Raw genomic sequence first — 14041 nt, forward strand, 5'->3', positions numbered from 1 at the left:
GTCAATCAGTTCAAGAAAATACCCTAATATATCCATTTTTTCATCCTCACAAAAACGTCTTTTACCCAAAACATTCCGTAACTATATGAATTGTGAAGATATATATATTGATCAAGTTAATTAACAATATAGTTTATCATCACAAACGATAATGCATTGCATTATATTAATTAGTTCAACAGTCCAAAACCATAAATTTATTATCATTAAAGGAATCTGAAACCTAGAACTTCTCATACATGATAATGACCCAAAGAATACCTACAAGCCATAGAAAAAAGAAAAAGTTCTTTTGGAGTTGCTTTTTGCCCACGAATTAGAAAATTTATATGTATTCAGAACCTTAAATCATTGAGGACTCTGACTATCTCTGTAAAGCATCAAATAAAAATCTGGGGTTTTAACAGCAATGGGGTATACTAAAGTTGACTGAGAAAACAAAAATTAGCTTAGTTAATTCTGAGCCAATTTGGTTCAAATGAAGTAAAATTCCAAGTGAAAGCAAAAAAAACATAAATTTAACTCCTAAAAAATGAGACTGATTGAAATTTCCCAGATGTGGGTTTTATTCTTGAAGAAGAAACTGAAATTCCGATAACGCGTGGTAATTAAAGTCAAATTGTTCTGGTCATAGTCAGTGCACAAATAATAGAAATGCAAGCATGAGATTTAATTCAAATGGATAAATATATGCTTTTTGGATGAAGTGAAAAGGAGGACAATGTGACAACAGTAAATCATGCATCTTGACGAAACATAATATGGCTACGCATGCAATAAGAGATACATCAGGCTTGCAAATTTCTTGGTTACGACTCACATAATCTTGAAGGAAAAGGACCTTTTACTGAATTAACGAAGAATTTTTGTAACTCAATCTATATAAATGATATTGAGTCCATTTCAGTATCCCAACTGAGGCCAATTAGTCAAGTATCTGATCAACCAACTTGATCACGTATCGCAAGTAGTTTTGGAAGATCAAACTAATGTCTACATCCATACCTTCTTCTTCATGCTAATCTTCTCAATCTAATCTTGCTTTTACACTTTCAAAATCTTAATCATAATATTAGCCTCCTCAACTTTTGTAATTGTCAAAGCGATTGCTGCTATTCATTAATTGTCAAATTTTGAATCTGTTTTAAATTCTTAACACCTTCAATAGAGGAATTATTAGCAGAAATGAAGAATTAATACCATATATCAGGTTAATATTGGTAACTAAATGTTTCTTAACGATATATTCATAACAGAAAATAAATACATATACAATAACATTTGATGGAACTCATCTTGTCTATCTCTTCTGTGCTATGGAGACAAAATATATTCCTTGAAAACAATCTCTTCCCATAAATAAAAAAAAAAAGGTGAAGATCGTGTGGCTTTTGAACACATCTAATTATCAGTCCATTGAAAATATTGGAGATAATATACAAGAAGTTGGTAACTTGAAAACCTCATCAATCACGACCAAATCCTTTTGCTTGTGAAAGCATGTTTTTTTAGTTCTTGACTTTATTTATGTGTTTGTTTTCCCCAAGAAACACACAAAATCCCCGTTATCAGATTCTCTTCTCTCTTGACTTTCAATATTCATATTTGTTACAACCTTACCTCTTTGCCTAACTTCATTAAAATCATTACAAAACAAATAGCCAAATCTTAACTACCTAACATCAACAAAATCCTAGGAAATCTATCATTACCAATTTGGTCAAAAATCAACTCATTTTTTTAGAATTTCTCTTCTCGCAATCACCTCATTTTCAAAGTGATTCAGCAGCCATCACGCTATATTTTCACACGACTATTCAATCTTCTTAATGAAAACAATATATTGTACTGTATTCTCTCTCGGAATTAGTAAAATAGTATATGGAACTATGGACCATTTGCTACGAATATTCTTTTATGTAGCTTTCAGCCATTTATCAAGATTATCAAGTAAAGAACCTGAAACATTATGAACAAATTTATCAGGGTTTTGGTGTATCCAATAATATTATTAAGACGTTGAGGTAACGAAGAACTCAGTACAAAAATCTTTCAATCATCATCTCTTTGATGAGTTTAACTCTGTCAAATTATTTGAACACATTACATATATAATATTTGATTAATTAATATCCCTTATTGGTAATTGTCTACATCAAAGGGAGGAAAACTTTGGTATCCATCAGATTATATAAAAAATGGTGCCGCCTTTGAACAAGTCTCAATCAATAAGCTAAGAGTAAATAATACACAATTAATTAAGTGGCCTGGAAAAGATTGTAAAATGGCATCTGTTGGAATAGAGGTAACATTATAATGTCAACTTTTTCAATCAGAAAATCTATTGCAAATCTACAACAAGATTTAAATAAACCAAATAAACCACACATATGAAGAAGCAGGCCGGTTTGGGATAATAACTAGGACATTATAGAACTAAGAAAATCAAGAGTTGTGATTACATTTGAACTCTATAAATTATGCAACTGAAAGGAACATTACGAGTTTATTTATTCTTGTTTGAATAATCATATGGTAACCCCAAAGGATTGGTCTAACGGTTGATAATATTTGCTTCTTTCATTGACTTCCTGGATTCGCCCCACTTTGAGTCTATCTATCACATTTGTGACATACTTTGAAACGTTATGCTTGTAGAGTGTTCAATGGACCTCGTGGATTAAATGGATATCACAATGACATACATATAATAACTGTATTATATCTTGTATTTTTCTCATTAATCAAAGATTATGCCTTGCAATTATCAATCATTATAATTAAATTAATTTAAACCAGATTAACAGTTTTCGTCTACAAGAAACTTCTCCATTTGGCTCCACGGTCCCATCTCCAACAAAGTCAAATTTAATCAAAGACACATATTTCGACATAGACTGCTAAAATGGCAACAATTTTTTTGTGGATAAGCTCGTTTCTCTGCATTATTAGCTGCCAAAAAATCAAATTCATCCGATCAGAAGAGTAGACCAACTTTTTTCTTCGGACTGAAATATCCTTCAATCAATGCACTGTCAAATAAGAGTATTGGACATGTAAGAGAAAAAAAAAAAAATCATGTATGAACTATATAAATTTATTGGGCATAATATAAAGTAATGTACCCAAGACATTTCTATAATTATGATTACGATTAAGGTAAGCTATAACTTTACCCTAAAAAGAAAGAAAAGGCAAACCTATAAAGAACAAATGACGAGAAGACTACTCCAAATTAATGATATAAAAAAATGTTCAAACTGTAAACAACAACTCTCTTTCCTAGTTAAGATAGTTATCTTTTTTGTTGTGTATAATTCCAATTAGCATAAAGTTATCTATTGTTGGCATATATATATATATATATATCACACCAATTTAATTTAAAAATAATATGTGTCCATATATTTATAAATATGCCAACTATAGATAACTTTATGCTAATTGGAATTATATATATATTATACCAACAACACTCTCTCACAAACTTTCTCTCAAACAGTTCATTTATGTTGAATATGTGAAAACATATTCAACACAAATAAATTGTTTCTACTAATATAGATATGACACATATTCATAGTTGGGCTGACAATAGGATCATCCTCGATTTGATCTTAGTAAAGTACATGAACATTTCCTTGAAAACAAACAAAACAAAATTTAATCGATCTTTATGTTAAGATTGTTAAGGAACAGTTATTCATTCGTATAACAACTGTTACCTAAAAACGAAATCAACAAAAGTTAATTAATCTTCAAATTACAANGTTCCTTGAATCTCTTACTCTCTCTCTCTCTCTCCCCCCTTTATTTTTCTTGTTTTCCTTGTGTAGTCTACTCTTAAGTTTGAGGTGTTACAATTTCATAATGTCACAATTTAAGTATCACGAGATTTTTGCAACTTCATTTTTAAAATGGGTTGACTTAATTTTTAATTATTAGTGTGAGTGCTCTTTATATTTTGACTTATAAATAGTCCAATATATTTTTATACGTGCCCCTAAATCTTCTACCAATATTTAGTACAAGAAAACCCAAGCATCTCAACCGCCTACTGAGTACAGACCCCTCCTATCTCATTTCTTTGTTTACAAAATTAATATCAAAGTGGAGTAGCATAAACAAAGAAATAAACTATGTATTAAAATAATAACTAAATAAATTTCTCTAGAAGAGAAACAAAGTAAACCCACAACTAAATAAATGGTTTAATTAAAAAGCCTAAGCACTGAATTAAGTTGTATTGTCAACAATTGATAGTCTATTTTAATTAAAAATTAATGACAATTATTCCACTAGCTCTCCAATTAGGTCTGCTATATGACCAAATTTAAGGAACAATTCTTGGTGCTTATTTTTTAAGCAAAATCCCGTAAGATATGAATACTTAGAGATGGATACATTTTACCTCATCCCGATGAAGGAATAATCTATAATTATATAAACAGCATTTTTTTGTCTAATTAATAATAATTACATATATTTATCTAGTTAACTAAAATGAATTAAGGGGGGCTTCTGCGTGAAGAAATACAAAATCTTGGGCCACTCTTAAAATTTAGATTTATTTTGGTCTTAAATTTTAATTCTTTTTTTTTTTATATATATATGAAGAGGAGGAGAATAGTTGGCATGTTGATAGGGGTCTTTTAGACTTCTAGATAACACTCAACTATATCAACACATTTAATTAATTAATAATAATGCTTTCCACATGTTTAAACTATAACTTCACTATTTATTTCATTTATAGCAAATTTTGTTCATTTTCATCATCATATCATATGCCTTTTCTTTAACACTAGTAATTAATAAAACCAAAATTAAAAAACCAGAGGCGAGAATTGAAGCAAATTAAAAGTTGATAAGCTATCATCATAAAAATTGATATAAAGAGGAAAAAAATAGAAAAATAATACGTGGAAGTGGCAGACAGAGGGTGTTGTTAGGATCACAACGTCAACAGAGTTATTGAAACTTACACTCATGCCATCATTATTATTTAATTAACAACATTTTATTTCTAAATACACCCCAATCTTCTCCTATTTAAAGCCTAAACTCTCAACTGTCACAACCACAACACACAACACACAAACGCTTATTTCTCATTTATTAGCTTTCCTAGAAACAAACAAGATTACCGGTCACCGGCCAATTTAACCCATTTCAATTTTCGTTCGCCGGCCAAGATGATAGCTTGTCTTGAGAGATTCGTTCCCGAAAACGACATCGAATCAAAAGCAGCCGTCGAGGCTTCAATTATGTGCAAGACTCTGGACCTCCAAGGCAGTATTGACAGAACGGCTTCCGCCGATAACGATTTCGGCGGACTGTATTCTCGTAGACCGTTAGCCGTAATTAGACCCTCCGGTGCCGATGACGTGGCGAGGGTAATCAAAGCGGCTTCACTGTCATCGACTCTGACGGTGGCGGCGAGGGGTAACGGCCACTCAATCAACGGCCAAGCGATGGTTGACCGTGGACTCCTCATAAATATGCGCCCCACGGAAAACAACCACTTCAAAGAAGTGAAAATTAATGGTTCAACCTATGTGGATGTGTCTGGAGGGGCATTATGGGAAGATGTCCTAAAACGGTGCATTGAGGAGTATGGTTTGGCTCCGAGGTCGTGGACTGATTATTTGAGTTTAACGGTGGGTGGAACTTTATCTAACGCAGGCGTCAGTGGTCAGGCCTTCCGTTACGGCCCACAAACGGCGAACGTTGCCGAGTTAGAGGTGGTAACTGGAAGAGGTGAAGTTGTAGTTTGCTCTGAAAAGAAAAATTGTGAATTGTTCTTCAGTGTCCTGGGTGGTCTTGGTCAGTTTGGAATCATAACCAGAGCTAGAGTTTTGGTACAGTCAGCACCGGACATGGTGGGTATTTTTTTTCCTTAATTTAACAAAGAATTCTTCACATTTCTCATTACTTCATATTAATTTGTCTCTTCCTTACCAAAATTCTTAGAGCGTGCGTTTCAAGTGCATGAACGACACTTTTATGCTACGTGATCTGATTGTTTATTAATGTAATTAGGTGAGATGGATAAGGGTGGTGTATACCGAGTTCGATGAGTTTACTCGGGACGCTGAGTTCCTGGTGACTCGTCAAGGAGACGGCGAGTCGTTTGACTACGTGGAAGGCTTCGTGTTCGTTAACAGTGATGACCCGGTTAACGGATGGCCTTCGGTGCCTCTGGACCCGGACCACGGATTCGACCCGGCTCACTTACCTCGAAACGCTGACTCAGTTCTCTATTGTCTTGAACTCGGTCTTCATTACAACAACAGTGACCACCCTTCCACAGTTGATACGGTAAGCAATCTCTCTTGCATCACGGTAATTGAGTTATGAGGAAAATAAAAATGGATTTTGGGTCACTAAGCCACAAGCTATGGGCGTGGTGAAAGTGTGGGCCATGTTGTTTGGAGTGATAACTGAGTTTTGACCTAGGTGGATGCTAAGTGCGTCGAGTCGTGTTTGAAGATGTTGACCGTGGATTGAGGGGCATGGGTCCAAACTGTCCCGCCGGACACTAATAAAGTCAAAAGACTCAGATTGCACTAACACGTGTTGAGCGTTGAGCGATGGAGGACGGCTTATTCTCGTCCTCCATTCATAACACCGAGAGAAGGAATTATATATATGGTTCGAGACTTGAAAACTGACTATACAGTGTAATGTATCTTCCATTGGATTTTCTGACACACGAGAATATCTTATTGCCCGCCTTATCCCTATTTTATCACGCAACTGACGTTACACGGTACTACTGTTTCTCCTGCCTTCGTTTTCCTGGAGGGCTCATTTTCGTAATATTATAACTCTGTCAGGGTTAAAACAGTATTGCCACATCTAGTGCTGATCATTGAGATTTCGATGACGAATATTGGTCCCCCCCCTCCCCCCAACTTGTAAAATGGCCAAAATTCCTTAAATTTCCGGAATATGTAAGTCAATGAATAGTATTCATCTACTGTTTAAAATGACATAATTGTCCTTGATTTTGTACAGGTGGTGAAGAGATTACTTGGATGGCTAAGATTTATCAAGAAGCTGAAATTCCAAGTGGACTTGAGCTACGTGGATTTTCTCTTGCGTGTAAAGCGTGCAGAGGAACATGCAAAAGCCAACGGAATTTGGGACTCTCCTCACCCTTGGTTGAACATGTTCGTCGCCAAATCAGACATAGCGGAATTTGATGAAGCCATATTCAAGAAGATCTTGAAGGATGGCGTGGGTGGACCCATGTTAATTTACCCTCTACTGCGAAGCAAGTAAGCACTTCCTCTCCTGTTAAGTGTAATTAATTTACTTTGAGCTGATTGGACAATAGACATGTTTCACGTCTGGTGGGCCATAGACAATTGTTAATCAAACACCTAATATGCTGACCACCTGCTTTGTATTTTAAATCCGGTGGTTAAGATTTTTTTAAAAACAGGTCAAATATTTTTTTTTCTCCCAATGGTCAGCCATGTCTCGCGAGGATTCGTTTTTATTTTTTAATTACTGCCTAGCTGTACCAAATGTACATCCCTGCACTGTTTGTACTGTATCGGATCCGAACTACTGTATGGAAAGATTCTATTAATTAGCCATTTGCTTGACGTTAGGAGTTTGGTGCAGCTGTGGGGCGCATTAGCGTAGAAGCGAACGTAGAAAGAAAACTGTACTGACCTGACCCGTGGGACAAAGATACAGTGGGGTCGGGGAGATTAAGGGTATTTTGGGAAATTGAGACTGGTGAAGGTTGGGGGGTAATTGCGTCATTAAAGGTGTCTCTTTTGATGGAAAAGGAGGTAACAAGAGAGGTAACTTTCCATGGTCAGTCTGTCATTTGAGAAACGACAAGGATATTTATTCGCCAACCTAGCTATAATGACAACATAATTTGTCTGGGCTCCATCTACCAATTTTGTAATTGACTCATTTGTCCCTATGGTGTGCCCACATTCTATGATAATGTTAAATTCTAACCAAGCACCTAGGAGTTTGTTCTCTTACAAACTTACCCAATTAAGTGAAAAATAAAAAATAAAAAAAAAATTACACCATTAATTAATTACTCCTTTTTAAATGTATTAGGTGGGATAATCGTACGTCGGTGATGACACCAAAAGAAGATGTCTTCTACCTTGTTGCCTTGCTCCGATTTTCTCCAACAGGATCGAACGGTGCAGAGGTTGAGAAAATGGTGTCACAAAACCGTCAGATTGTGGACTATTGCGTCCAAAATGGATTCGATTACAAGTTATACCTGCCTCACTACCAAACAGAAGAGCAATGGAAGGAACATTTTGGAGGTAAATGGGAAAGATTTGTGGAGAGGAAGGCGTGCTATGATCCAATGGCTATTCTTGCACCTGGACAGAAAATATTTGAAAGGATACGTAATATTTCATGTAATCCCTAGTATGTTGTAATGTTGGTTGGTGGACAAAAAAAAAAAAAAATCAATTGTAATTTTGATGGTGGGTCATGTTCATGTTGAATGTAGTAAAGGAATTGGGTACCAAAAAATTTTTGATGCTTTTTATGTGATTGATTATCGAAAAAGAAAAGCAAATATAGATTTGACTAATGAGTAAGATGGAGTAACTTAACTATCAAATAATTAAATGTCAATCCTTAAAATTTGATTTTGATTCATATTATAATGTCTCTATCATTCAAGCTAATAAAGATACTATAATTCATGTCTTGTCTAACATTAAACAAATAACAGAATCAGATTCTGTATGAACTAAATTCATGCAAAAAAGATGAAAAAGCTTTAACCTCGGGGGGATACTTAAAACTTCATGCAAATCAAATCTACTTGGTTTGATAAAATTTTGAACTTTAACTTTAGGGTTATAAAAAGCAGGGAAAAGTGAGGGGTGGAAAGAGGGGCTTTAGAAGGCAATAATAAGATCATGATTTTTGGTAAGAAGCGACGACCAATCAAAAAGAGTTAGAAAGTTTAAATTGCATGGCAGAGTATCCAATACGTTCTTTGATAAACGTGTCATGCACGGACGTAGTGGTGTTGTTCCCCGCGAAAATCACGTTTTGATTTGCGTGCACTTCAGTCTCCTTTCCCATTTCCAATTCCTTTTTTCACCTACTCCACCTAAATTAATTCAACTTCTATTAAATACCTACATTTTCTTACAAATATATCTCCAAAATTACATAATACTATATTTATTAGAGTCAAGAATTTTCATATGCTATTTTTATAAATTTCTTTTACAAAATAATTCACGTAACTAATGTGACATTCCTAAATTATTATTTTTATTAATTTATTAGTAGTTTATAATTCTCCTATTCGGGTCATAACATAGTATACACAATTAGACATTATGTTTATTCATGTCATTGATTTGAAACTTAGTTATTCTTATGTCATTCTTTATACTTGAGTGAGAACTTTAAATATGATTTGTAATTTTCCAAAACAATGAATTCAAGAACTTTTATAAAATGGGTTTAATGTTTTTCAAAACAATTTTTTAATATTTTATTTTGAAAATTGAAAAAAAAAATTGTTTTCTCTTGATTTTATTTTGAAAACAGTTTGTGAATATTTAAATAAACATATTTTTCAATCTTAAGGATATAAGATGTAATTCGGGCTTTTGAATAATATTTTAATAATAAAAATTTATTTTCAATCATGAACCCATGTATTATAGCCGGAGGTAGGGAATCATCATTGATGATATATTAGATTATATAATCAACAAATCACTAAAAGTTTGCTTTGTCAGACTCATTTATTGGTCGAAAAGAGTTTATTAAACACCTTTGAAATTTTTTTAGATTGTTTGGTTGCATGTTTTAAAAAATGCTTATTGAATTTCAAATAAACTATTTTTTTTTTTATTTTTTATGATCGGGGTCTTTAAACTAGTTTATGATCATCTACACTAATCCCCTGAAAATTTAAAACTAGCAAAAGTAGAAAAGTAACCCGCTCGGCCCGGCCCGCGACGGGTTACATGCTTTGGCGGGCTGGGCTTAACCCGCCCGCCAACAAAGGCGGGCCGGGTTAGGCCCACCAATTTAGGGAGAGTGGCTGGCCCAGCCCAGCCCGCCAGCCCTAACCCGCTGGGTTAGGCACGGTCCGGGCCGGGTTAGCCCGATTTTTTTTTTTTGTATTTTTTTATTTTTTTTGTTTTTTTAATTTAACTTTTCAAATAAAAATTATAAATATAATTGTTTTTAGTTAACTTTTCAAATATCAATAATTCAATTCAATTCAATTTTTTTTTTTTGTTAACATTTCAAATATTAATTCAATTTTAATACAATAAAATTGTAATATAAGAAAAATTAGACTTATTCATTTATCAAAAAATAAAATAAGAAATTACAACAATTATTGCCTCGTTAAAAACCTCACCAAGAAAAACCCAATGGGAGAAAAACTTGGTAAAGAAAAAAGAGTGCAATAATTGACAATTAATTTACAAATTACATTTTACAAAACAACTAAATTGGGGGTGGTTCACTAGGACCTCCCTCATCTGTATCATCATATTACAAAATTGAAATGATTCTACTAAAGCATTGTCGATAACCTCGTATTGATCTTGATGGCGCGATCGTTCCCAATCTCGAAGACATGTGAGGACTTCAATCATTTTGAAGCAAGTTTAGTCCTCCTTTCATTTAAAATCCTTCCACTTGCACTAAATGTTTGTTCGGATAGATGGTTGGAACAGAACAGCGAAAACATCAAAGGCAAGTCTTGATATACCAAAAATACATTTTCTGGCTCTCCATACTCTAAAATCAAAGTGACCTGTTGAAAACATTTCGGGGTTGCCAAATATGTTGAAGTTCATTACTCTACACTCCATGGAGGACAGCATATTAGTTGTTGTTGTTGGTGGTGGTGGTGCTTCGGAAGAGGAGGTTGTGCTTCGGACTCGGTCCTCTTCGGCCTATTCAGTGCATTCCAAGAGAATAAGTCTTCATTTGTTTCTTCTGCTACAGTTTCTCTGGATATTTCGCCTCTTTGCGACTGCGGGTTCCCATACCTGTTTTTATATGGAATATACTTCGAAAGACTATTTTTACCTCTCCTATTTGATTGACAATGATTCGTTTTGTAAATTTTCACTTAAATTGTCAAGACCATTTTCTAAACGTGCTAATTTAATTCTAGGATCAAATATAGCACCTAAACAATAGAAAAGGAACGGGTTTCCAATATTTCAAAAAAAATTTTCCATTGCCTTTATGGTGCATGTAAAATTTCATTGTCTTTGTTTTTTGTAAATAACTCGGAAATTTTATAATTGCATGTATTACCAATGGACTAGTAGGATAATACACACCAGAAAGTTGTAAAGTGGCTTGGTAAAAACATTTGAGAAAAAAATGAAATACTTTAGCTATCTTCCAATCATTTCTCTACCAAATGATGAAGACCTCTATTATTTGCTACAAATAACTAATTATATTAGCATAAGGTAACATGAATCAAGCATTAATAAGTACTATACCATCTAACAGGCATATCTAATGCAAAAGTTCTAGGAGACATATTGATTTTATACAAGCTTCTTGAAATTCAGCATTTCTTTTATTACTACCAGTAATCCAAGCTAAGATTCCCTAATTCTATCAATATTTTGTTAATTGTTTTCATACCACTTTCCACTAAATTAATAACATGACATGCACAACGTTGGTGAAAAAACTTCAAATTATTATATAAAGATAATTATTTTGAAAAAATTCTATAGCTTTACTATTAGAACTTGCATTATCTAAAGTTAAACTTATCACTTTATCAATAATATCATAATCTTCTAAAACTTCAATAATTTTATTAGATTTCTAAACCACTTGTCCACATCCATTAATCTAAATCCTAATAAAGATTTATTTAATTTAAATTCATTTCAAAATAATGACTAGTCACACAAATATAATATTGTTTAGCCTCTACCACTCAAATATCAGCAGTTAAGCCACACTAATATGACAAGTATGAAATTTATTTTTTAATTCTAATTTCTTTTTTTAAACAATTTTATTAAATCATTTCTAGTTGCAGTTTTAGAATAACTTTTAAATCCTGAAAAATGATTTTGAACAAATCTTTCAAAATATTATCTTCTGCCATATTAATATTGATCAGATACAGCAATATATAAAGCTAACTGTTCCCTATATACATCAGAATTATAACGCCAAGTAGTACCCATATTAGTTATTTGAGTTTGATTGCTTTCTCTATTTCCATGTTGATTAATATGTTTATTAGCATGCTTTTAAAGTACTAGTACCATTACCTGAATCAGCTTTATAAACATTTGCACATATTTGCATCTTGCTTTCTTGACTTGAACGCATTTTCTGTCTCGTAAAACTTGTCGAATGCGCCCAACGTCTGTGTGTGTCTGTTTTTGCTTTCGACGGCAGTTGATGATCCCGCCTCAGCTTGAGATGAAGTTGGACGAGGACGATGATTACGAGGACGACTTCTAGAACCACCGGGCGCTGTTGGAATCGACGGCATATTTTGAGGTGTATCGAATTCTGAGACTGGGATTGGGACAGCGGGACTTTGAATCTCCTGCATTCATAGTAAAATCAGCGGGACTAGGACTAGGATAATAGTTTTTCTCCCATTGAAATTGAGGGAGAGAAATATCTATCCATTGTAACTTGTAGTTGAAAAAAAAAATGATGTAGAAGAAATAAAAATTAAAGAAAGAGATTTGGAATATGGAAATTGGAAATATGAATTGAAAATTGCAAAACCTAATAAAAATTAAAATCAAATTGATAACAAATATTAAGAAATAAATGATATTGAGACTGAGAGTTGAGAGAATAGAGATTAGAATAGAGATATGAGAAAATGAGAGAATTGAGTTGTGAGAAAAATTGAGAGTTTAGGGCCAATTTATAGAAAAAATAGGGAAAGAAAATGACGAAAAGACCCCTCCAACGGCTAAAAACGGCTATTTCAAGGGTAAAAGTGTAATTGAAAAAAATAAAAAGATTTCATTTTTTTTTTTGGGTCAACCCGCCAGCAACCCCCGGGTTGCGGGCCTTTTGCAAAGAGGACAAATTAGCAACCCGCGGGCCGCCGGGTTACCATTGTGCAACCCGCCCGCCCGGGGGTTGCTGGCGGGTTGGGCTCAATCGTTTGAGCCCTCTTTTTTACAGGCCGGTTAGGGTTGGCACGCCTACCCCGGCCTATTTTTTCCACCTCTAAAAACTAGTGACCAAAAAGAGTTTCAATAGTCACCTCTATTAGGGGTTGAGAAATCACTTATGGCCTCTTGAATAATCACTCAAAATCATAGTTGATCACTCGACCACTAATAATGGTTTAAATAAGCTATTTTACAACTTATGAGATAAACTCAAATTTTGATACTATCTTGTACTAGAATGGAGTGAGCGAGCATATATATATAATAATAATACCAATAATTGTCCTTGGCAGTAAAAATAAAAATGAAATAGAAATTGCCAAAATTGGGGTAGGGTGGCTGAGCATAATTACAAAAAGTAATCAATTTTAGCGGCCTTTACAGTTGTAGGCATGATTTGTCATTATGCACTCTCTTCATGTTTTAAATTTTCAATCATGGTCCACACCAATCCTTCCATAACACTCTACCAAAGGGCCCTGCCCCGTTGCCAGTGCCACGACAGCAATATAAACTTATCCAACCTTTTGAATACTCAAGTCCTTGTCGGGAATATGGTTATTCTGGTTTTTATAGTTTAACTTTAACCACCATTGCTAATTTACTTAACCTTCTGCAGTACAAAAAATAAGTAATACAGCTAAATATTAATAATTAGAGAAGAAAGAAAAAAGTGTAGAGATCCAGCTAATCAAAATTTGGCTAAGCAATATTTGTATGTTATAATTAATAACAGTTTCCTGAAAACGAAGAAAATGTGTTGGAAAAACAAAAGTCAAAAGAATACTCATCACAATTTAAATACCAAAACAGTCAAACTTGGTAGAAAGCAGTAAATCAATGGGATGAGTCTTGTGGGCTTCACA

The 14041-nt window shown here is 33.8% G+C and overlaps 1 protein-coding gene across 2 annotated transcripts; it reads left to right on the forward strand.

Annotated features, from left to right (window-relative positions):
- The first annotated feature begins 5051 nt into the window (after positions 1-5051).
- LOC116136389 (cytokinin dehydrogenase 7) lies at positions 5052-8475 on the forward strand. 2 transcript variants are annotated; one of them, XM_031422117.1, is made up of 4 exons: positions 5052-5882; positions 6043-6321; positions 7021-7283; positions 7623-7801. In XM_031422117.1, the coding sequence occupies exons 1-4, from the start codon at positions 5196-5198 to the stop codon at positions 7654-7656; spliced, it is 1263 nt and encodes a 420-aa protein (XP_031277977.1). In that variant the 5' UTR covers positions 5052-5195; the 3' UTR covers positions 7657-7801. The 2 variants fall into 2 exon arrangements, with proteins under 2 accessions (XP_031277977.1, XP_031277970.1); XM_031422110.1 differs by lacking the exon at positions 7623-7801 and adding an exon at positions 8095-8475 and having other exon boundaries at positions 5055-5882.
- Positions 8476-14041: the final 5566 nt, after the last annotated feature.

Source organism: Pistacia vera, unplaced genomic scaffold (assembly GCF_008641045.1).
Source record: "Pistacia vera cultivar Batoury unplaced genomic scaffold, PisVer_v2 Contig109, whole genome shotgun sequence".
NCBI classification, from domain to species: Eukaryota; Viridiplantae; Streptophyta; class Magnoliopsida; order Sapindales; family Anacardiaceae; genus Pistacia; species Pistacia vera.

Bases quoted from the DNA above. Each gene is read 5' to 3' on its own strand.
- LOC116136389 (XM_031422110.1), top strand. From the start codon at position 5,196: ATGATAGCTTGTCTTGAGAGATTCGTTCCCGAAAACGACATCGAATCA. The intron at 5,883-6,042 runs GTGGGTATTTTT...TAATGTAATTAG, and splicing joins TACAGTCAGCACCGGACATG to GTGAGATGGATAAGGGTGGT. The intron at 7,284-8,094 runs GTAAGCACTTCC...TAAATGTATTAG, and splicing joins TACCCTCTACTGCGAAGCAA to GTGGGATAATCGTACGTCGG.